General features: G+C 37.7%; 1 protein-coding gene across 1 annotated transcript in view; it reads right to left on the bottom strand.

Moving 5' to 3' along the window:
* Positions 1 to 19,688, bottom strand: part of mad1l1 (mitotic arrest deficient 1 like 1) — a 50,360-nt gene extending 30,672 nt beyond the window's left edge. Inside the window, exons 1-15 of the mRNA XM_014985876.2 lie at positions 19,223 to 19,688; positions 17,960 to 18,127; positions 17,715 to 17,855; positions 16,708 to 16,887; positions 16,505 to 16,629; positions 16,331 to 16,412; positions 15,459 to 15,589; positions 15,037 to 15,151; positions 14,621 to 14,682; positions 12,730 to 12,816; positions 11,839 to 11,983; positions 7,359 to 7,499; positions 6,825 to 6,881; positions 5,275 to 5,366; positions 4,593 to 4,683 (exon numbers count right to left, since the gene is read on the bottom strand). Coding sequence (XP_014841362.2) covers positions 4,593 to 4,683; positions 5,275 to 5,366; positions 6,825 to 6,881; positions 7,359 to 7,499; positions 11,839 to 11,983; positions 12,730 to 12,816; positions 14,621 to 14,682; positions 15,037 to 15,151; positions 15,459 to 15,589; positions 16,331 to 16,412; positions 16,505 to 16,629; positions 16,708 to 16,887; positions 17,715 to 17,855; positions 17,960 to 18,100 — 1,590 coding nt within the window. The 5' untranslated portion in view covers positions 18,101 to 18,127; positions 19,223 to 19,688. The remainder of the gene's footprint in view (positions 1 to 4,592; positions 4,684 to 5,274; positions 5,367 to 6,824; positions 6,882 to 7,358; positions 7,500 to 11,838; positions 11,984 to 12,729; positions 12,817 to 14,620; positions 14,683 to 15,036; positions 15,152 to 15,458; positions 15,590 to 16,330; positions 16,413 to 16,504; positions 16,630 to 16,707; positions 16,888 to 17,714; positions 17,856 to 17,959; positions 18,128 to 19,222) is intronic.
* Positions 19,689 to 22,070: the final 2,382 nt, after the last annotated feature.

Below are 22,070 nucleotides of genomic sequence, written 5' to 3'. Positions count from 1 at the left end.
CCTTGAATCATCTTAATCCTTGGATGATTCTGCACCACTTTGCTGTTGTGCATCACTAGCACAAAAGTTAATTGTCAATCAGTCAAGTCTATTTGTGTAGTAAATTTCATCAATAAGGCAATTTAAAGTGCTGTACATGATAAAAACACAAAAATAAAAAGTCATAAAAACAACATACAGTCACCACTTGAAAAGCCAATAAACATTATATTTGTTGAGTCAGAGCCATTATCAGAATCATAAATACACATCAAATATGTTGTGCACATCTTCATCACATTTTATTATTACATAAGAAATTAATACATATATTTTAATAAACAATTAAACATCCCTGTGTAATGATTTTTTTTGGACATTTTGGTGATAGGGACACTGTGGGATCAAAAAGTTTATCTCTGCACAATCATTGGATTAAATTACACCAAACTTGGTGCAGATGTTCCAGACAGCACCCTGAGGCCACAGCCTGAATATGATTATGGAGTGTGTTGTATGTTGCCTCACATTTGATCAAATCTCAAAGTTGAGTGAGGAAAAATCACACATCATAAACAAGTAGAGGACAGTTTTCTAAATATGGCCACTAGGTGGCACTGTTACAAATAATTTGCGTTACAAACATGAAAAGTCTAGATCTGTGGTCTGAGTTAAAATTTAAGCATTTAAGCACAGAAGACCTTAGCAAACTAAGAAGCTGCTTAGTTTCCTTTTGCCTTGGGCTTAGTTTGCTTTTGCCTTGGGCTGGCTCTAAATGTGACCAACTTTACAGAGCTTGTTTTAAGAACCCTGGGGAGAATGGACAAAGTGGAATGAAAAGGCAACCTACTACTACTTGAGCTTCTATTTTTTTCCCTTTTTCTGTCTCTCTTTTTTTCTTTAATCAATCTGCTTTTATAAACTGGGTCACCTGATTTCCTAAATAGCCAGTACAAAATGTGTCAGGATGCATTTAATGGAGAAACATGGACTTCTGTCATGTTCAAGTACTATAACACAAAACGAGCACAAAGACATTTTCTGATTAGTCTGCTGAGCTGACCTGAACTAATGTTCTCTCCACATATTCTTAAGGGAAGAAAACTCTTTTTGTGTGTTTTACACAAACATCTACAACAATCAATGTTGGACCTTTGAAAAAGAAGTTTTTCAGACCTCTTCAGAATGTTTGTCAATGAGAGTGCAGGGCTTGGAGGCTTCCTCTGACTACCTACAAGATTTATTGGAGAATATGCTGGCCAGTCGACAAAAACTAATCCTAATCAAAGATTTCCTGCACTGCCTTATCTTTTATGTGGCATGAAAGCTCAAAATCTCCCACAGTGAAAAAGCTGTGCAATCTTTTGGCAGAGTTTGCAGGTGGCTACTTAAGAACTTTGACCGTGATTGGTATTTGTCGTTTCCAAGCCACAGTTATCACCTCCAATAATCCATTTAAGGGTTCCCCCAGAGGCCACGCATGGGAAAGTGGCAGATCATATTATACTCACAGAGTGGCAAGTGAGGCTCCAGCAAAGTCTTTTTTAATTTATTTAAAAAGCAATAGCAAGCAGCCTTCCACTGACTCATTCTCTTTTTGTCTTTGTAAAAGTAAACTCAAATGTTTGATGGTGTTATTAAGATATTATAAAGTAATGTCATGCAGCTCTGAGAACTGCATCCACAGCAGATGCAAATTTTAAAACTTAACAAAAAAAATCCAACAATCTAACTTAAGCCTCTTCAAATAGTTCCAGTTCTTATGTTTGTGCCTCATTATATGATGATTTTATAGGGGCATTTTATAGCACAGTCAAGTAACTATGTTAACTTCAGTTGTTAAAAATGCTACATAATCAAATTTGACTTAAAAGAAATTTTGACTTCGTAATTTAATGTCTTGAAATTGGGCATTTCTCTTTAAGAAACTCTTCCTTTTTCTGAAACTCCGCCTCCAGGAAGTCATCACAATATGGCTCCTCTGTTAACCCTTTAACAAAGTGTTTACCAGCGTTTCACTGAGAAGTAGCTCTATGATTACCGCACACCTGTCCATCCTAAATCAGCAAGCCCAACCGGTCTGTCCACGAAACAAGATGTGTCGATGCCGACCAAAGACCTGCACTGAGTCGATTAGCAAGCCCCTCCTCACACACTATTATTTCTAAATTATGATGCCCATTTGTGCAGCTCTGAATTTTTGCAACATTTACCAATTTTAAACACAAAAACACACTTCTTGTGATAAAAAAAAAAGACTTCCCCTGCGCTCCTGCCACCAGGATTAACAGATTTTTTGGGGGAAATCCTGCTTATAAATAAATTCTGGTACAGAATGTTTAATCAAACAACAGTTTCAGAATTTGCACATTGATGCAACCAGTTTAATGCCTGTTCGTGTATATTTTAAATAGAATTACAGTTTGAATCTCTTGACACCTCTTGGTTTAATGTCTGCATTACGTATTGTTTAAAGGTCTTCAAGGTGCAGCTGGGAAGAGAGTCCCCCGTATTGTTTTACGGTCATGGCTTTAAGTTTCTTAAGATAAAATATGACCAAATTTGGTTCCAATTGCTATCAGGTATTCTTATCTGACCAATAATACAAAAACTCTCAGCTACAGTGCTTGACAATTACAATACCAAGGTATTTACTAGGCATTGTGCTGCCTTAATTTTTCATTTTTTGCTGAACATTTAATGGCTTAAGTGGGTTTTTGCTAATGCTGAAATGTTTAATGCCTTTGCACCTTGACAACTTACTGAACTCCCTAGTCAATTTAGAGCAATTTTAATGAATAAAAGCAATTTTATGACATATTTCATGACAAAGAGAGATGGAGAAATTGACAATGATATAAAGATGGAGTCAATTTAGGGTTAGGTTAGAGCAATCTGTGACAGTCGGTGTAACAAAAGTTCTCATTGTGAGGTTTTTGAGGCATTCACTCCTGAATGTCACTCACTCAGACCCATTCAGTCATTGATTTCCACCCTCCACCACCTCTCCAGCCTGTCCCTCATCTCTCCACGCAGACTGATGAGCAGCTCTCTCACTGGGGGAGTCAAAAAAATTAACTCCTATGAACTGACCCGATCCACTGACTGAGTAACCTTGAAACGTTCAGAAATTCACCCCTTCCGTCAGTCGGCTGCTGCCTTAAAGGTAGCGGTCATGCTTGGGGAGATGTGGATTTTATTTACTCCATGGCTAAATGGAGTCAACACGCTCGGCCACACAGATTTCATTAAAGTGCCTTGGCAGGTTTAGCTTAGTGCAGTTTAAGTCAGAGGGAGTTACAGAACCTGAGATGAAACATCAACTATCATACATAAGCAATATGTGGAGGCAGGGAGGCAAGGGGGGGATCCCCAAAATAAAAACAACCACAGGCGAAGACAAAAGGTTATTAAATTATTTTGTTAGATTAAAATAGATCAATTAAATGTGTCGGCAGTATTGATCCCACTACCTGTCAGCAATAATATTTTATCACATTTTAGGGCAGTGTTAAGTAAAATCGACTCGTACCTCATGTTCTAACGTTATTCCCACATCAAAAACATACATGTGTTGCCTTGATTCTTTCACACAATTTTGAAAAATCCTTTAATCTCCCCTGGCAACCACACATGTGTGCAAAACACCTAGATGGACCGAGTTCCGTCTTCAAGACACAGCTCTTCCTCAGAGCTACAGCTTCCAAGTTTCCGCGTCATTGAACACCCATACCCCGCAACTTCCCAACTCAGCTCCTTCAGACTAGCCAGCAGGAATTAGCAAACACCTGGTGGAGCTATACATCTATTGAGCTCAATATAGGAACCATTTCTCAGTGCAACGCTGGTAAAAACGTTGTTAAAGGGTTAGAAGAGGATCACATTCTGAAGGTGAAGTCACAGAAAAAGACGAAGCTTTTAGAGACAGAGGCTATATTTCAGTGCATTAAAGTAGGAAGTAAAATTTCTTTTAAGTCAGGATTTCCCCCAGTGTTTTATAAGCCTGGCAAGTATTTTTAAAATGGTTGCATTTTTTAAGCCTTTATTGTTGGTGTTCCAGTGTCAGTCTTCCAATAACACATAATTATCAAGTGATATTTCCACATTTCCTGTCAACTTTAAACATTTTTTAACTGAAAAACACGATGGGGCGCTGGATGAATGACTGACTAAGCACCCAACCGCCGGGCCATATTTGATATAAAGCATTTTTATGCTATATATAATATTTTCAACTGAAGCTAACATAGTTGCTTGATTGTGCTATAAATTGGCACCATGTGCCTGGGAAACACATACTGCCTTTTCAAAACTAAACAGCTAAACGTATTCACCCCCCGTCCAAATCTGTGTCCACTGTAATCCTTTCATCCAATAAAAGAATGGGTTTTAATCCACCTTCGGCTCTGCAGCTACTTAACTGGACGCTGTTGGAATGACACCTGGCTCCAATTGTGCTTGAAAAAACTGTCAGATATGAAATATATTTTTGTGCATCAATCCACGGCGGCTTGCAGGACAGGCCGCTACCCTTGGGGTTATTAAATTTGTTCCTTTGTGCCAGACGAGTAAATCCATTACAAAAGCCAGTTGGAGGGACGTTTGCTGCCTACCTGCAGGTTGTGTCTCTCCAGTCTCATCTCCAGAATGTTATTCTGCTCTTCCAAACGCTGTCGATCCTTCTCCAACTCTTCGATTTTTTGCCTGGAAATTGCAATTACAACCAAAATAATCACCATTACAGAAAATGTGTGTGAGGACAGGGTCTGTTAATAAACCATCATCAGAGCAACCATGGTTTTCATATGACTTAGAATTTCAGATTTTATATTAATCAGGATCTCTGAAGATTTCAGTAAAAGATAAAAAAAAATAAACAATATATATCTAAAAGGCGAAGTATTATGTAAAAGTCTAAATTTTTCTGCTTTACATTATCTTATTTTATTCCCTCATCAAAAACATAAATGACGTATCTGGAGACAGAAAGATGTCTTTCAAGCACATATTTGTCTTAATGTTGATGATTACTCCATATAGCAACTCAAAACTCAGAAATAAATCATAACTTATTGCTGAAGAAGGTGGCTATTAGACTGCTGTAGTCAAGAATGTTAACGGAAAGACGATTAGAATGAAAAATGTGTGCAAAAGAAGAATAACCATGGTGTTGGCTCAATGTGTTTCATCAAGTTGATTAATCCAGGTCTAAAACTTAGAGAATTAAAGTGAACACCCTTTTTGAAATCCTGCAGAGACCCTGAGGAATTACAACTAGTCAAATAAGTTTAATACCTTAGTATGTTGACCTCTTCTTTGTTTGCTGAAGAGCTGCAGTCAGCTGAAGAAGCCAGTTGTTTATTTACAGTCTCCAACTCAAGCTCCAGCTAGAACAGACAAAAGAAAAAATGATCTGATGAGTGCACCAACATTACACCAATGGGCCGTACGCCCAGCAGAAGCCTGCAGACAAATCCCTGTGAAGTCACATTGCAAAGTGACGTTACGAGCCCCATCCAGCTCTCCACTGTCTGCTCGCAGACGACGACTATCATTGGTTCTAGTTGTGAAATTATCAACGTACAGTGATCCCTCGCTAAACGCGGTTCACCTTTCGCGGTCTCGCTGCTTTGTCGATTTTTTGTGTGCAGTTTTTTTCACAGTGCATTGTGTTCTGCATCCTGATTGGCTAAACAGTCTCCGAGCTCCTTCTCTACCTGTGTGCCAATAACGTTACGGTATTTAAATATAAGTAATACAGATGGGAAATTCAGGAGACAAAAGCTGAAAACTTTGAATGCCTGCTGGAAAAAACTGTGGCCAGAGGAGCAAAACCTGACCGGCGGAGGCTCGCTTGATGAGATCCGTCGCTCTGCCATAGATACAGCTATGAATCTTGCGGGGCAGGTTGGACGAGACGCTTTAATGACATGACTCCAAATCACATTAAGGCCCGATTGATGCACACGCACATCCACTGATCTGAAAACAGGTTTTGTTCTTTGGTTTTAATGTAGAGTATTTAATTATGCTGTATAATAATTGTAAAAACTAAGGTAACTACTTCGTGGATTTCACTTATCACGGGTTATTTTCGGAACGCAACTCCCGTGAAAAACGAGGGATCACTGTAATATGCTAAATCTTAAATGCACAGCTGATGTATAAAAGAAAAAGGGATGGGATGCTTTGCTATTAATTGTGAACACTACAACTAAATAAAGTACAAAGGTATCACATTTCATTGGTCAGGAAAAAGTTTTATTTACAAAATAAAAAGGACAGGGAAGTACGCCATTTATGCTAGCTTGACTTTGACAACATTAGATGGAGATGTGCCACAGTGTGTTTTGATTCAGTTAAAAAAAAGAAAAAGATGACCAACAAACTCTCTGACAGATCATCAGTAGAACAGAAGTTTAAATTAGCTAATCAACCACCTCTGTGTTTGGACGATCACTTATTAATAATCGCAAAATAAACATCAAGAAACGTGATTCTTTAACAGACTGAATGTTCTGTTCTTTGGGTGAGAAAATTGTATGTTTTTTATGTTGGATCTTGATACACTGGTGGAGCTGTTGTCAGTCCATTACCATGGCAACAGACCTGTGCATAGCGTAGCATACACAGAGAGCAAGAAAAATGAAGAATAGGAGTGATTTAGAGTTGCTCTTTGCTGATTTTTCTGGGCCGCCCAGCCAGAAAAACTAATAATTAAATTAAGAATACCTACATCTCCAGGTTTCATTGAGTTAGCAGAATTATTCTACCACGGCAGTGCAGCTATGGGTTGGCATATAAAAGGGCTATCGGATAAACTGTGAAGTCTAGTGCATACTTACCTTTTGCAGCTGCAGTTTGAGCGTCCCTGTCTCCTCTTGTGCCTTACTGAGCTGAGCCTGAATTGGGAAAAAAGAGAAGCAAGTGTTTCTAACACAAAGAGTGAAAATTTACCTATTTTAATGCATTATTTCCTTCAGGGTATTATAAGCACTCCACTTACCCAATGCCAGTATAGGCATCATTTATTTACTTTAAATAGGTTATTTAACTCTTAACAGTTTAGCAAAGACAGATTTATAGATGACTTATTGAACTGGGTGTGAAGCCTGGGCCTCCCGCGCCATCACAAATTATTATAATGCGGTTCTGAAAACCCACTAAAAATGGCTTTTCAGAAGCCTGTACCAGCATTTATATGATCTCTGTGAAGGAGAATACTGCACCAACGTAGACACCAAAAATAAAAGCCTGGGTGCTTGTTTGGGTCACTCAGTGCAAACCTTAAATCTTAAAACTGTCAAGGAATATCAAGCATAAGAAATATGCAGAGAGAAAAAAGAAGAAGAAATAAGTTAAAGACAGTCGTCACACACCTCCATCTCTGCATTGTGATTTTGTGTCCTCTGCAGAACGTCTTCTGCCTCTTTGACTCGTTTACTGAGTTGAGGAGAATACTCGTTTGACGCCAGCTCACTGTCGTAAGACTCCAGTATAGCACGCATGCCATCACGTTCCTGGAACACAAACATTCAAGCAGTCATGCAGCAGCAAGTTTAAAGACCGAGGTTTCCCTCAGTGTACGATAAGTCTGGCGGGCCACCAGGCTAAAAATTATTTATTATAGGGGTTTCTTACACACCAGTGACAATGATAGCAAAGGCAGGCTAAAGAGTTTCTTTGGTGAAACGGCTGGAAGCACCATGGCAACATGTGGTCAGGATCGGACACTGAGGTCAGGTGTATTTCTTTATTTACTAGAGCTCAGTAACCACTTCCTGTCTTTATTGGTCTATATCCCAACAAATTCAGTGAATTTTTAAGACTTTATAGATGGTGTTTAAATGTTGTTAAAGTGTCTTCCAATTACAAACAATTACCAAGTCACATTTTCAAATTTTCTTTCAACTTTAAAAACATTCTTTAACTCCAAAAACACAGTGGACTCTGAATGGCTGCTCTAGGGCCCCAACCATTGAGCTTAGCAAATTTTCTCAAGGAAACCCTACAAACACCAAAGACATGTCTTTTCCAGCAGCCATTTTACAACACATACAATCAACTGACCATCTCCCACTAGGCTGCTAGGTGAGGGGCAGTGCTCGACGATTCTGAGGTTACAATCAGAAGGTTTTACAGACACCAAAATACATTACCTTATTGCCAGAAAACGGCTGGATGGTGTTTTGTTTTGTTGGGGTTTTTTGATGCTTGGACTGCTTCTACAAGCAGGAGAGACCCAAATGGAAGTACATAAACATGCTTTAACTATGTCAGGATTGTGTGTGTTTGATGAATGTGCTTTCTGTAAAATTCTTCTTTTGCCGTTCTTGCTGTATTACATATTCGACACTGATGCCAATCAGAGCAACTACAGTTGGTTTAGTTCTCAACTTCAAAGAATTTGTCTAATACGATGACTGGCTTGCTTCAAAGTGGGACTAATTATTCAGCTGAAAAGACTTCAACATTAACAAGTTAACACATCTGATAAATCAGAAAACTTTAGCACATTAATATTACATAATATAGATTAATGAATCTACCTATCTTGACCTGAAAGCCTCTCTCCCACTGAGGGTCAGCAAGTTCACAGCAACGCATCTCGACACATGAGGAGCATCAAACGACAGCAAAAGACAAGTTTTTTTCCCAGCATAATATGTCTGAATGCTGAAAGCAGCCAGTATTACTTATTAATCTTTCTGTCAGAAATCATGGACAAAGTGGAAACGCTATGCAGAGAAAAACATGCAGATGAGCATGGAGATGACCAGGGGCAGCTGCCGCGCAAATCTCCTCCAGAGCCATCCCTCCATACAGAGCCATAGAGGGTAAAATCCCTCTGGTGGAGTGAGCTAGGAGACTCCCCTGGAGGATCCCGACCAGCGGATATATGAGAATATGAAATAGTCTCACACAACCAGTGTGAGAGACGCTGAACAGACAGAGGACTTCCAGCTGAGTTATCTCTGTAACGCAAGAACAGACCCGGGCAGCGGCGAAGTGCAGCCGTGAGCACTACGTAACATGAGAGCGCATAGACGGGGCAGAGGAGATGAGAGAGCTTTGAGGATGAAGAGAGAAGCCAGGAAGAGTCATGGCTCTCTGAGTGAAATCGTCTTCAAGGAGGAGTGCGCCTGCAATGAGACTTGCGGGAGCAGTAATTAGCAAACACCTGGTGGAAATGTGCAACTGCTGACCTTTTCACACAAACTACTTCTCAGTCCAACGTTCCTAAGAACGCTTGTAAATGGGATCATGGAAGAGCATTGTTGTGAAGAAGTGGTGAATTGGGAGCGTCAGAAAGGGTAGCAGGTTCTTAAAGAGACGGGAGTTAATTTCATGTCAGATTCACCTGCAATGCCAGGTCAAATTTCTTTGAAGTTGTTTTTGATATTCACAGCATTTTCATTACAAGTGAAGGTAAAAGTGACTAAATTGTGCTTTACTTTCTGGATGTAAAGGTTTAACGAAAGCACAAAACAAACTCCAATTAAATAGAGCACAAAAACTTATTGAATAATTTTATTTTAGATTTCAAGTAAACAGACAAATCCCCTAGAGATTGTTAAACAATGTAAATGAATGTTATGCATTTGGAACTTGCTAACACAATGCAAGCGCTCAAGGTAATGTGCAAGAGGGAATAGGAAACTAAACATCACCAGGAACACAAGTAAAAACCAGACAGAACAAATACGTTTGGAGGTCAGCGTTTGCTCCAAATACCAACCTGGAGGGCTTCCAACTGTTTGTCTATTAACCTGCAGGGAAAATTCAATTCATCACTTTTCTGTGATAAAATGAAAAATTTAATTTAAAAACAAACATGGAGCGGGAGAAGAGAGTGATAAAACTTATTGCTGTTTTCACCATTTATTGTTGCCAAATTGCTTTTCTGTCAACCTCATCTGGTGGCTAAAGATTTCCGTGCCCCAAATGGGTCAGTCAGTCGTCCCGCAGAGTTACATACTGTAGGTGATGGTAAGTGTGGGTATTTAGTGGGTGAAGCCTTAAGGTAAAGATAAAAGATAAAGATAAAAATCAGTTATTTGAAATTGAAAAGAAATGCTGGACTAGTGAGCGAGCCATTTAAAAAGCTTCATGCGCGTGACACAGAGGCCGAGCGGTGAACCTTCCAGCAAACAGACGAACCATTATGTTCATGTCGCCATGTTACATCATAACATCTCCTTTAATTAAAGGGGCAGAGTTAAGTAAAATAGTTGTTTTTGAGCCTTGCATTTTGTAATTTCCTCACCAAAAACATAGTTTATTGTTGCCGTGATTCTTTCATGAATGTTTGAGAAATCCTTTAATCTCCATGGCAACCAATCAGCTGTGCAAAACACATGGTTGGACCTATTTCCGCCTTCAGGGCGCAGCTTCTTCTTAGAGGTCCTCACGCATGATTCCCCATAGTCAGTTCCTTCAGACTAGCCAGAAGCAATTAGCAAACACCTGGTGGAGCTATGTACCTGCTGAGCTCATTATAGGAGCTACTTCTCAGTGAGATACTGGGTTTTTAGAGGACAGATGTCGTGATGACTTGCTGAAGGTGGAGTTTCAGAAAGAGCAGGAGCTTTTTAAAGAGACAGAGGCCCAATTTCAAGGCGTTAAATTACAAAGTCAAATTTATTTTAAGTCATATTTGATATTTATATAGCACTTTTACAACAACTCAAGTTAAAATAATTAAATGATTGTGCTATAAAATGGCACTATGTAGCTGAAAAAACACATAATATTGCCCCTTTAAAATGTGTTGTCTTGTTTATTCATTTGAAGCCATTTCTTAACTGATTTGTTTTCCAGATGAAGAACATATTTAGAACCTCGTCATGATGTCACCATCATCTCATCCAGTTTATGTTTGATCCTCTACGTTTTATTCTGCATTTTTGTGACTGATCAAAGTGCCTGGAGTAAGTAACATCACAGATCATTATTTATTCCAGTATCCCTGTAATCGTGTTCTGTAATATCCCAGCCAGAATTAAATAATGTAGTTTTAAACAATATTGGAAGGAATCCTAAAAGGTTTCCAAGTATGCCTTTTTAAAAGACAGTTATCCCTGGTATTGGCAAATACTAGGGATGTATGTAAACTTTTGAATTTCAGGAAAGTTAGAAGAAAATCTCAGAAAAACAAGTTTTCTGGAATTTGTGTTTAAGTTTTTATTCCTTTATTGTCATTGTGCAACAAAGCACAACAAAAGTCTAAAAAAAAAAGAAAAGACAACTCTTGAAGGCACTGAAAATAAATAAATTAATTAAGTGTATTTAGATCCATAAATATACTTAATTAAATAGCATAAATATACTTAAAAATATGGTAAAAATAGACAAGCAAGCAGAATGTTAAGAGAATGATGACCAGGGTTTAGATGAATTTGCGTTGTTCAGGGCAGAAACAGATTTTAGCAAACAGAATTTGTATTTAGCGAACAGAAAAAATTTTGATTATTCTAATTCTTATTCTAACCTAAAACAAGAAAAGTTTGCTCTCATTTAACTTCAGATGCTGATCCAACGTATGTAAATATCTGCTTTCAACTGTGTGTGATTAGTGTGCTTAGAGATTGTAGGTGACCTGGGGAATAACACATGCTGAGAAATCGATATCACACGGCGGTCTAGTCAAATACTGCAGTGGGAAGAAGCACGGGATACAAGCCAGAGGAGTCACATGATGTCCTGCGGCCAGTTTGGAAAAGCAAGAAGTGATGGGAGAACGGAGAATTCTGTGCAGGTCTTAAGATTCAAGTCCCTCCTGCGGCCAGTTTTTGAAGTAACTTGCTGATTTTTAGTTCTTGGAGTGTGTGCGTGTGTTTTTTATTGATTGCCAGGTACCTTGGTTAACAAAAGTAGTCGTTTCTGTAGTCGTCGAATGAGCGCATCCTGAGCCTCTCTCTTCTTCTGCTCCTCCACGGTTCTGCCGCACTGCTGGGTCAGCTCTGCTCCGGCCTCAGACTGGGAATGCTCCAAGCTCCTGACTCTGACGGGCAACACAAATGAATAGCGGGGGGAAGAGATTTTTGTGTGCAAAAGTGGAGGGAAGGGTAAAAAGAGAAAGCAGATTGATCAGGGCTGGATGTTCAGACAATTTGGGAAGAGCAATTTAAAGCCAATTTCTAATAATATTTCCTCAAAGACAACCTGCCTACCTGTCTGCCTGAATGATGAGCGTCTAGAAATCATTTGAGACAGAGATTTGTGTCAAGTCTGATCAATAGGACAATAATTACAGCGAAGGCTAATAATTACACTGCAGAAGTCCCTTTGCAGATTCTGGCCCATTCATCATCTGGCGGTTTTGCTGTGTTTAATGTGTCGTAATGAGCCCAAAACGCTCAGCACAGGAGAAATGCTTGTTAACCAACAAAATCTGGACACGAGCGCAGCATTAATAACCGACAGCATGCATACAGTCCCTACAGATACCACCTCAGTCTAAACAGGACGAGTTTAATTAGTAAATTCCTTTTCTCAAACAATCATAACCTCACACACACACACCAACGGCTGCCGTCAGGAGTGCTATCAGAGTCAGGACCACTTTAATTAACTTTGTGACAATTAAAGACTTCACAGAGATAGACTCTTAATAGATGCATGAAGAGAGAGAGAGAAAGAGAGAGGGAGAAAGAGAGAGAGACACAATGCAAACAGAATGAGAGAAAAAAGTCTGAAACAAGAGAGATAGGGGGGGATTGTGTGTGTGAGTCAGACGGTGTGTGTTACCGGCTGCTGAGTGTGTAGTTCTGCTCTTTCAGAGCAATTTCTCTGTGCTGGATCTGAATCACCTCCCTGGACAGATCCTCCGGTTTCCTGCAGACACACAAAGCTCTGGGTAGTGAGCGCATGCATATGCAGAGAGATCACAAAAAAGAAAAAGAAAAATATATATATATATATCTATGAGAGACAGAGCAGAGAGAATGTTAGAACAAAGAGCCGTCACTCCATTCTGTTAGCCACTGGGAGGCTTGGTAATAAACAGTTAAATTCAAATTATTATAGAAAATAAAATCATTCAGTAAGTTATGGTGACATGTAAGAATGACATTTCACCAGAATGAATTTTAACTGAGCCAATCAGGAAGAGGAGAAGTTGTGAACAATGATGTTGATTTTCTGCACTGTCTTAGATTTGTAGTCTGCCTGACGTTTTAGCAACAGCAGCAGAGGAAGTGAACAAAGTCGTTCAGTCCATGTTGGCCACATTTCCAAATATTAAATTAATATTAACAGTCATCTTGTTCAGCTCGGCACTTCTCTCTTTGCAGTGGAAGACGTTGTTTACAGTACAGGCAACTTACAGTAAGCTTCTTAGAGTGGAACTGGAACATAACAAACCTCATGGGGAAATGTTAGCGACTGAACTAAACATGATATACGTTTGAATTATTCCAGAAGGACACGGTCGGTCTCTGTCTCAACTGTTATTGTTTACATCACAACGTGTCTATACACCTCCGCCTTTTAATATCAGTGGCTGTGGCTCGGAGTCCACCGCATGCGGCTCACTTTCTAAAGCTGTTTTTTAACCACAGTTTCACATAACCTGGGAGGTTGATGGCTTCATGTCGGAGAATTGGTAATGATTTGTTCGACAGCTCAGACCTCAACTTTTCTGTTTTCTCTCCTCTACGTCATGTACTATGTTCACGTGACTAGCCTAGCATAGCATAGCCTACTCACCTCTGACTGAAGCATAGAGGTGTAGATAAATGTCCACCAAGGCCAATTAAAGGAGGAGTACCTTTACTTTATTAAACTGGTTGCATTCTAGAGTAGTGTTTTCAGAAAACTTTGTTTTCTGTTTTCCAATCATTTAATTTAAAAATAAACATAAAAACTGTGGGAATAAATTTAAATATGATGTGATCAATAGAATATATATATATATATATATATATTTTTTTCTAATCAAACAGGGGATTGTGATGAAAAATTGGGAAGCCCTGGCTCTGGACTCTGGACTAACCATGACAAAGCAAACTGTGCTGACCACCTTGGTGTGCAGCCTCATCATATCAAACCTCCCTGATGTCAGGCCCAGCGCTGAGGTTGGCCTGGCCTGGCCGGGGCGAAGCCAGCTGCTGAAAACACATGGGAGAGCAGATGCTGTCTGCTAGAGCAAATCAAACACGAGGTTTCCAATTCGACCGGTGCTCCGGGTAGAAAGCTCTCACTTTGTTTTGTGCTTCATCATGCAGGCACCTTCCAGCTTTTTTTTTTTTTTTTTTGACCAAAAATAATGTGCAGCACCTGGTTCTCCATCGACAAACGGTGTAAAACAAACTGGATATATTGCATGGTGTGGATGTGTTCCACCTAGTCCAGAGATGATTCTATAGTAAATGGGTTGATGTGTATTAACGTGTGCATGCATGCATGCGATGCGCAGATCTTCAGTGCATACAACATGTCAGAACTGCTTCACTGCTCACATGGAAACCTCAGTCTGTTTAACAAGTTGGCCAGGCGTTTCAGTGAGCTGAGGTGCAGTCGTTTAGAAAGACTACAGCTCCACCTAGTGGTCTTTCTTTGTATTTCATTAGAAAGACATTGATTATAAATATGTTTTTTTAAAGAGGGCTCTTCTGCTCATTGACACAATCATACTGACCTTATGTTGAGTCCTGTAGACTGTCCGATGTTTTCCCAGGCCTGCAGCTTCTCAGCCAGCCTCTAAAAGTGACCAAATATCATTTACTGTCAGAGCAAAGGCAACAATATTCATTTATGTGTACAAAAAATGTAAAATGTCTACCATTTACTATCTACCCAAACAAAATGGTAATTTTGTTTGAACAGTTTAAAATTATACATTTACCAGAAGAAAACAAATCATTTATATTCTAATGAATAAAACTTTTTTTTTTAATTTAGAAAAAACTAAAAAGTACATTTGATATTTTAGTGGTGGCTAGGAGTTTGAAACTCCTGGTTTAGATTCTCAGTTATTCTCGTCTGAATCTAGTATCCACATCATTTTTTGTAGTTAACTGTGACAGCAGACAGACAGACAGACAGACAGTTTACCTCTTTCTCCAGCTCTATGTTAACCAGCTCTTCTTTTTTCTTCTCCATTCTCTCCAGTTTCCTCCTCAGTCCCTCCACCTCTTCCTTCAACAGGCTGCAGTTCTCCCTGCTGTCCCTGTTCAGAGGAGAAACCCAAAACTCCTCATCAATCGCAAGAATGAAATGTTTGGTCTGCCATCAAAATGTGTTCAGTTACTGTTCATAGAGACAGTTGTCACCTAACATACTGTAGATGACAGCAAATACATATTATTAATAAAAGGAGTTATCACTTCCAAGTTTGACATTACATGTCTGAATAATGTGAGAGTCCAAGCATAATCTATAATCAAAGGTTAGAAAACTGCAAGAAATTTCAGCCATACGGGTCTCCTTACAAATAAAGCAGTGGAATAAACACAAATAAAAGAAAGCAAATGGACCTCAGGAAGGCGTTGTCTTCCCTGAGACGCTTCAGCTCTTTTTCCAAATCTGGAACTCTCGCCACCTCGGACTTCACGCTCTTCACAATGGCGATATCCTGTTCCTGGAGGGCTAGACGTCTCTCCAGCTCCTGCAAACTCAGACAGAAAATCAGTCAGATTTTGCCCAAACTCTAGCTAAACTATTCTGAACTGAAAACAATTAATACAAACACTGATTTTATTGAGTCTGAAAACTGAGGGAAAAAACTAAAACTAGGGTTTCTTTTTCTCTTCTTGTCCTTATGCAGCTACTCACGAGCTGAGTTTTCTACATCTTTTATGCAATATAAAAATCACCATGTCTTCGTTATCATCGTTATTTTACTGACTCAATTTAACCTACAAAAGTTTGTGCTATGCTCATTTTAGGAGAAGTGTGAAAATGGGTCAAAAATGTGTAAAAAGTTCCAAAAGTATTTCTATCACTTGAACCTTGACATGTTGGTCATGTAAAATCTGAAAATATCACTTAATATTACAGGGATTTTATGTAACTAAGCCAACAAAAAGCAAATTAATTGTGAAATTGTGGGTTAATTTATTAAATGTAATAAATTTTTTATTTATTTCTCATTACCAGTCTGACAGGTTGCCTGTAGTAGTAAATGAATCAGTGTAATCGTGTCCATCTGTGACTAATTTATCTCAATATAAATACAGCTGATCCGTTTTGGGCTTTTGTCTGCAGAGCTGCTTCTAGAAAGTATTGACTCGGTGGGCATTAATTATGCTAGATACTTTCTTTTTCTTTATTTTTAACAGAAATTTTTGGAACTCATGTAATGTAAAAGTAAAAAGTTGGATAAAGTGTGTGTGTAAGTGCAATGTACCTTGATTTTGATGATGTGCTCTGAACAAGAAGACTGTTCTGCTTGGAGGCTTTGGCAAAGCTGAGAAGCTTCTAAATACTTCCTGGGGAAAAAAAGAGGAATTGTGTGTGATTAACATTTTGCTCAGTGTGGAGGAGCAGGATGTCCAGGATGAAACTGGAAGGATCTCTGGACCTGCGCTGTAAGTCCAGCTGTTCTTGCAGCTCCTGGTTCTCCAGAGTTTGGGCAGAAATAGTTGCATCTTGAGTTTGAATCTTCTGGCAAAGGTCTCTGATTTCATCTCTCAGAGACGTGATGGTCTGGATACAGCGAGCAATTCAAAGATGGAGATCAAGAGAGATCAAAAATCTAAAATTTATTCTGTGTGTGTGTGTAACCTGGTCGGCTGTCATCAGTTTGGCGTCTCGCTCGTCCAGCTTCTTGTTGAGGCCGTCCAGGTTCTTACGAAGAGAACCGTTTGCTTCCACCTGCTCTGACAGGTTCTTCCGTGCTTCTTTCTCTCTCTCCTCTAATGTTTTTATTCGCCCCAAAAGTTCCTGGTTGCGGTCAACTTCGTGCTGCAATATTTAAAAAAGTAAATAAATAAAAACTAGGTACTACTTGTGACGACAGAGTTGGCGGGCAAAAGTGAAAACCTGCAGCAAAAGTAAAAACCTGCAGCAAAAGTAAAAACCTGCAGCAAAAGTAAAAACCTGCAGCAAATACTATGAACTAGAAGCAAATATGCCTGTGCTTGATGTAGAGGAGAGCAATGTGGACTTGAAGTTTTATATTTTGTTGTACTTTTGTGAAAATTAAGAACTAATTATAACTCTTCTTTGAGCTGCAACTAAAGTTTATCTGCATGGGATACTAATCCCATACAGAAAAAAACAGAGCTGAATGAATTTAAACTATTTCTTTTTTAAAACACAGATATAAATGTACTGAATTACACATTTATTTGATAACTGCACCAATACAGCACACTGAAATACACCACTAGCTTCACCAGCTTGGTCAAACGTATAAAAACAACTTTAATTTTTTCAGTCAGTGTCATTAGGAGAAGAACAGCCAATATAAGTTAAATTTAAAAAAAAAAACCTAAAGCTGACAATAACAATAGGTTGACTATCTTGGTCAAACATGTAGCAATTAAAACAACAAACCTTCTTCCAAATGGTTCACTGAGTGCAATTAGGAATTTTAAATATAATGTAAAATAAATAAAGCATGATGTCACTCAGAGCACACAGAGTAGAATTAGACTGAATAGATCTGTCCTTACAGATTCCAGATGGTCAGATACCCAATCTGGAATTTTTTCCAATATCGAGACTGATACAAATATTGATATCAAAACATCGATGCGTCTCTAATAGACACTGAACTTGTCTCGTACCTCCAGGTTTCTAGCGCTTTCAGAAGCCGCCTTCTCAAGTTCGAACCGAGCTCGTTTGTGACTCAGCTCCATCTGCTTCTTCTCCTGGTCCAGCTGCAGGTAGCGGTGCTGAGAGTGAACCCTCTCTGCTGCTTCCAAAAACTAACAATAAAAATACATAAAATAAAATAAAATCCAAATAGCCAATGTTAAGGCGAATTAGTTGTTTTGATAAGTTTAGCTCAATGTAAATGATTTCTTCGTACCTCCATGCTGCGTTTATAGTGAGGCTGCAGGTTCCCGCTCCCCGCCTGCTCTGACGGACGCTGTGGATGGTCATGGTGACTAATGAAGGTATTAAAGGACTTCAGGGTCGTTAAAATTGTGGTGTCATCTTCCAGATCCATTTGAAATGTCCCAGGTGTAATACGATGCTAATAAAAGGCAAAAAATATGAGTGAAAATCATCATAACAGTGATACCAAAAAAAAACCACACATGGATTATATGGTAACCTTGAAATACCATGGCAGTAATCCTTAAGTGATTTTTAAAACTGATTTGTTTTTTAACACACCTGAATATATGTTGCACCACTAAGTTTGACAAAGAAAACAATTAAATATATTGGACACTTTTCTGTAAGCCAGAGGTGTTGATGTGTGCATACATGGAGGTTTTCCTTTGAGTTAGAAATAATGTTTTATTATAGTTATTTAACTTTTCTACCCTCCTTTTATTATCAACAAAATTGTGGGAAAAATAAAAGTAAAAAGATGGTCTTTGGTGTCAAAATATTCTGACAGTTTTGGTTTTTGCCAAACATTTCTTCTGTTCTGGCGTCCAAATAATGTATTGGTACTTTGTTTCTTCCTCACATGACTACCAACAAAAAACATTCTGGTTTCGTTGCTTTGCTTGGTGTAGGTTTTTAAATTATAACTAATTAATAATCCATAATGAAGCAGAAGGTTACTACTATACTGTCAATAGTTAAACAGCTTTATACACAGAAGCAGAAGGTTGTTGTGGGATGAACAGAAAAAAAACCATAAATATTAAGGCTTACCTAATCTGATTTAGCAGCTTTAGTGTGAAATAATATTTTACAAGAACTCAGCTAAAGTTAACCTGTTAAATCTAACCTCAACAGCACTGAACTGCAAAGTCAAAATGAAATATTGCTATAAATGTTTAGTCTTCGTATTTATCCACCGAGACAACCACATATTTATTCTTAAAAAGGAATTACCAGTGCATAAAAACTCAAGTGCCATAAGCCAACTTCTTTAACAAACTAGAAGAAAAGGCACACATTTAAGAGCTAAAACGTAACTAAGTTCTCTGATTTAGCAGCTATTTTGTTTTTGCTGCGTTGCTCTACTGGAGTTGTTTTTCTAGTAAAGTACTCATAAACATGAGTTACAGTTTAAACTGACAAGTTAACGGCCACCCATAGCATGTTGTTCCCTAGCACAACATGCTAGGGAATTCTTAAAAAACAAAGCCTGGAAGTAATAAGACATTACCTTAGTGGTACTCTTTGTAAACACAAAGCAGTTCGCTGTAAATTGATGTTGCTCCTGCTAGCTATGTTAGCCGCAATGCACCGCTCTGAAAATCCCTCCAGTTTGATGAAGCTTCTTCTTCTTCTTCTTGTCGGAATGCAAGTAAAGTTTTGGGTCATTACCGCCACCTATTGGACTGGAGTGTGGCTCGGGATGCCAAATGCTAAACAGATTAATAAAAAAAAGTATAAATAAATAAATGAATAAATAAATAAATAAATAAATAAATAAATAAATAAATAAATAAATAAATAAATAAATAAATAAATAAATAAACGATATTCTCTCCATTAAGTTTTCTTCTTAAGGTACCTCAACAAAAAAGAATAAGAGTCTGAACTAGAAACTTTGTCCAAAAGGTCTTAACAGTTGCAAATTGTTGTCTTGTAAGTTATGTACCAGTTTTTCATTGCAGAAAGAAACAGGTAGGTAGACGCCTCACAGCCTAGATGAAGTCATCTTTTCAGATGAAATATTTTGGAACAAACATCTGCTAACTTAACTGAGGCATTACAGTTATTGTAGAACATCCGGTAAAAATTCATAAATGGTCAATAAAAGCAGATAATTATAGATCTTTGAACATCAATGTTTGATCAATTTTAAAAGATTTAAAGTAATTTCCAAATAAACTAAAAGCATCTTCATGGATCAGAGTTGATCAAGCTTATCCATGCCATTTCTATGAATTTCAATAATATATTGATCCCAGGGAGAAATTAAATTGATTAAATTTGTTGGCTAATGAATTTTACCATTTTTAACTGACATGCAGTTTAGTTTTTCAACTTTTTTCTCATTTAAAACAATAATGAGAACTTTGCTCTCCTTCAAATCATTTTTCCTTGATCATAAATCTGCTCATTTTGATTTAAAGTTATTTTATGGTTATTTTAGTTAAACTTGTTGAGTTTTAGATGCATTTTCAGGTGAGATGTTGTTTTCACTGTGCCTTTTTCACCAAGGCACTATTTTATTTTTTCCACCAAATAAAATAGTTTTTATTTTTCACTGTGCCTTGGTTAGGTCAGATCCAGCTTTCATCCAAAATAATCTCATATTTAAATTATTACCAGTTTTTATTTCAATAAATTCTTATTGTCTGTCAAATGTGTATTTCTACTGTTTGATCAAAAATAAGTGAGTTGTTAAGCTTACAGTACCATTTCTGTTCTTCTATCAGACTTGTAAAAGCTAGTAAAACATCCAGGGGTTGAATACTTTTTGTAGGAACTGACAGTTGTTTGTTTGTTTGTTTGTTTGTTTGTTTGTTTGTTTGTTTTGTTTTGTTTTGTTTTGTTTTTGTTTCCAGATTAAATGTATTGCTTGGGGAAGAAAAAGCCGACAGATGTGTTTAGTTTTTAGATCACTTTCCTTCATTCACCAAATACTGTTCTTTTTCTATTTGTTTTTGGTTTCACATTTTTACTGTTTTTTATGTTATATTTTAAAAAATATGTATTAAAAAAATTACATTTTAATTTTTGCATCCCTACTATTTAAACACCAGAGGGCGAGAGAGATTTATCTTCCTCTCTGAAAACTTTTCAAACTGGCAACTGATGCCACTCCTTATATCTGTGTTCTGGATATTTTTTATACATGTTTTTTTAAATTTTTTTTATTAACATTGGAACTTATGTCAGTTCAGAAATTCCCACCATTAGTTTCAAAAGGTACAATACTATTACTGTTAGTAACATATTGATATGTGCTTAAGATATCCCCATGTGGCTTGTAAATCCTGTTCTCAGTCTGTATCTTTGCCACTAATACTCATTTGTGTCATTCACTTCGAACTGGACACAGTTTGGAAGTAATTTATAAAAGCTCCATTAGTACTCCAGCTGGACAATAGTAGACAGCAGTAGAACAAAACCCCCTAAAAGGATTACGTTGTCCAGTTAACATTTATTTACACTTTATAAAACTTTTATCATGAGGTTTACTTTGTTGTTCTGTACAGGATTTCCCTCTGCTGGAGGAAGACAATTCATATTAGGTTCCTCCAGGGCTTCCTCCCGGAAACGCAGCTGAAACAATGCATCCACAACCACTGGCATTTCCATTTGAAGCCTAAGGATATCTTTAGGAAACACAGTGGTATTCTGCTTTCCCATGTCTCTATGAAATAACAAATGTTTTAGTATTTACTAAACTGCTAGCTGTTTCTTTTAATAACCTTTTAAATCATATATATTTCTATTTAACTGTTTGCAAACGAATAGTCATTTATCCCTCTTGAAGTGTGTTTATATACTTCTATCTTTTCAGATGTGGTGCTCTTTGTTAACTTCAAAGTAAAAAAAATCATGGAAAAAAATCATGGCTAAACTTTAAAATATATATATTATGCATATTAGACATTTTGATTATTCAAAAAAGGAAGAAAGCTCAATAAAAACACAATTCATACACAAATACATCACTTGGGATGCGCGTAATTTACTGCAAATACAGACAAATACTTTAAAGCTGCAGTAAGTCAGTTAAGAATATTTTTTACATATTTGTTGAAACTGTCAATGTGTGACAATATAACACATATAATCTATAAAAAGATAAAAGAAATCAAGCTCCTCTGCCTTCTCCTTTAAAGGAACTCAGTATTTCAGCTATTTTACAGTTTTCTGGAAGTTTGATTGACAACGCTAAGACCCTCCTCCTGGCTCTGATTGGTTGTTTTTGGTGCGACGCATTTCTTCAGACGGCCATAGCAGCACTTGGAGGAAGTGGAGGAGATTGATCGTTTCACAGATCATCTCTCTTAAAATATATTTAAAAGTGGTAACACTTTTAAAAATTTAAA

The sequence above is a fragment of the Poecilia mexicana genome, unplaced genomic scaffold (assembly GCF_051168715.1).
Source record: "Poecilia mexicana isolate PSO_F unplaced genomic scaffold, ASM5116871v1 scaffold_2, whole genome shotgun sequence".
NCBI classification, from domain to species: Eukaryota; Metazoa; Chordata; class Actinopteri; order Cyprinodontiformes; family Poeciliidae; genus Poecilia; species Poecilia mexicana.
This window is presented reverse-complemented; position numbering and strand designations above follow the sequence as displayed.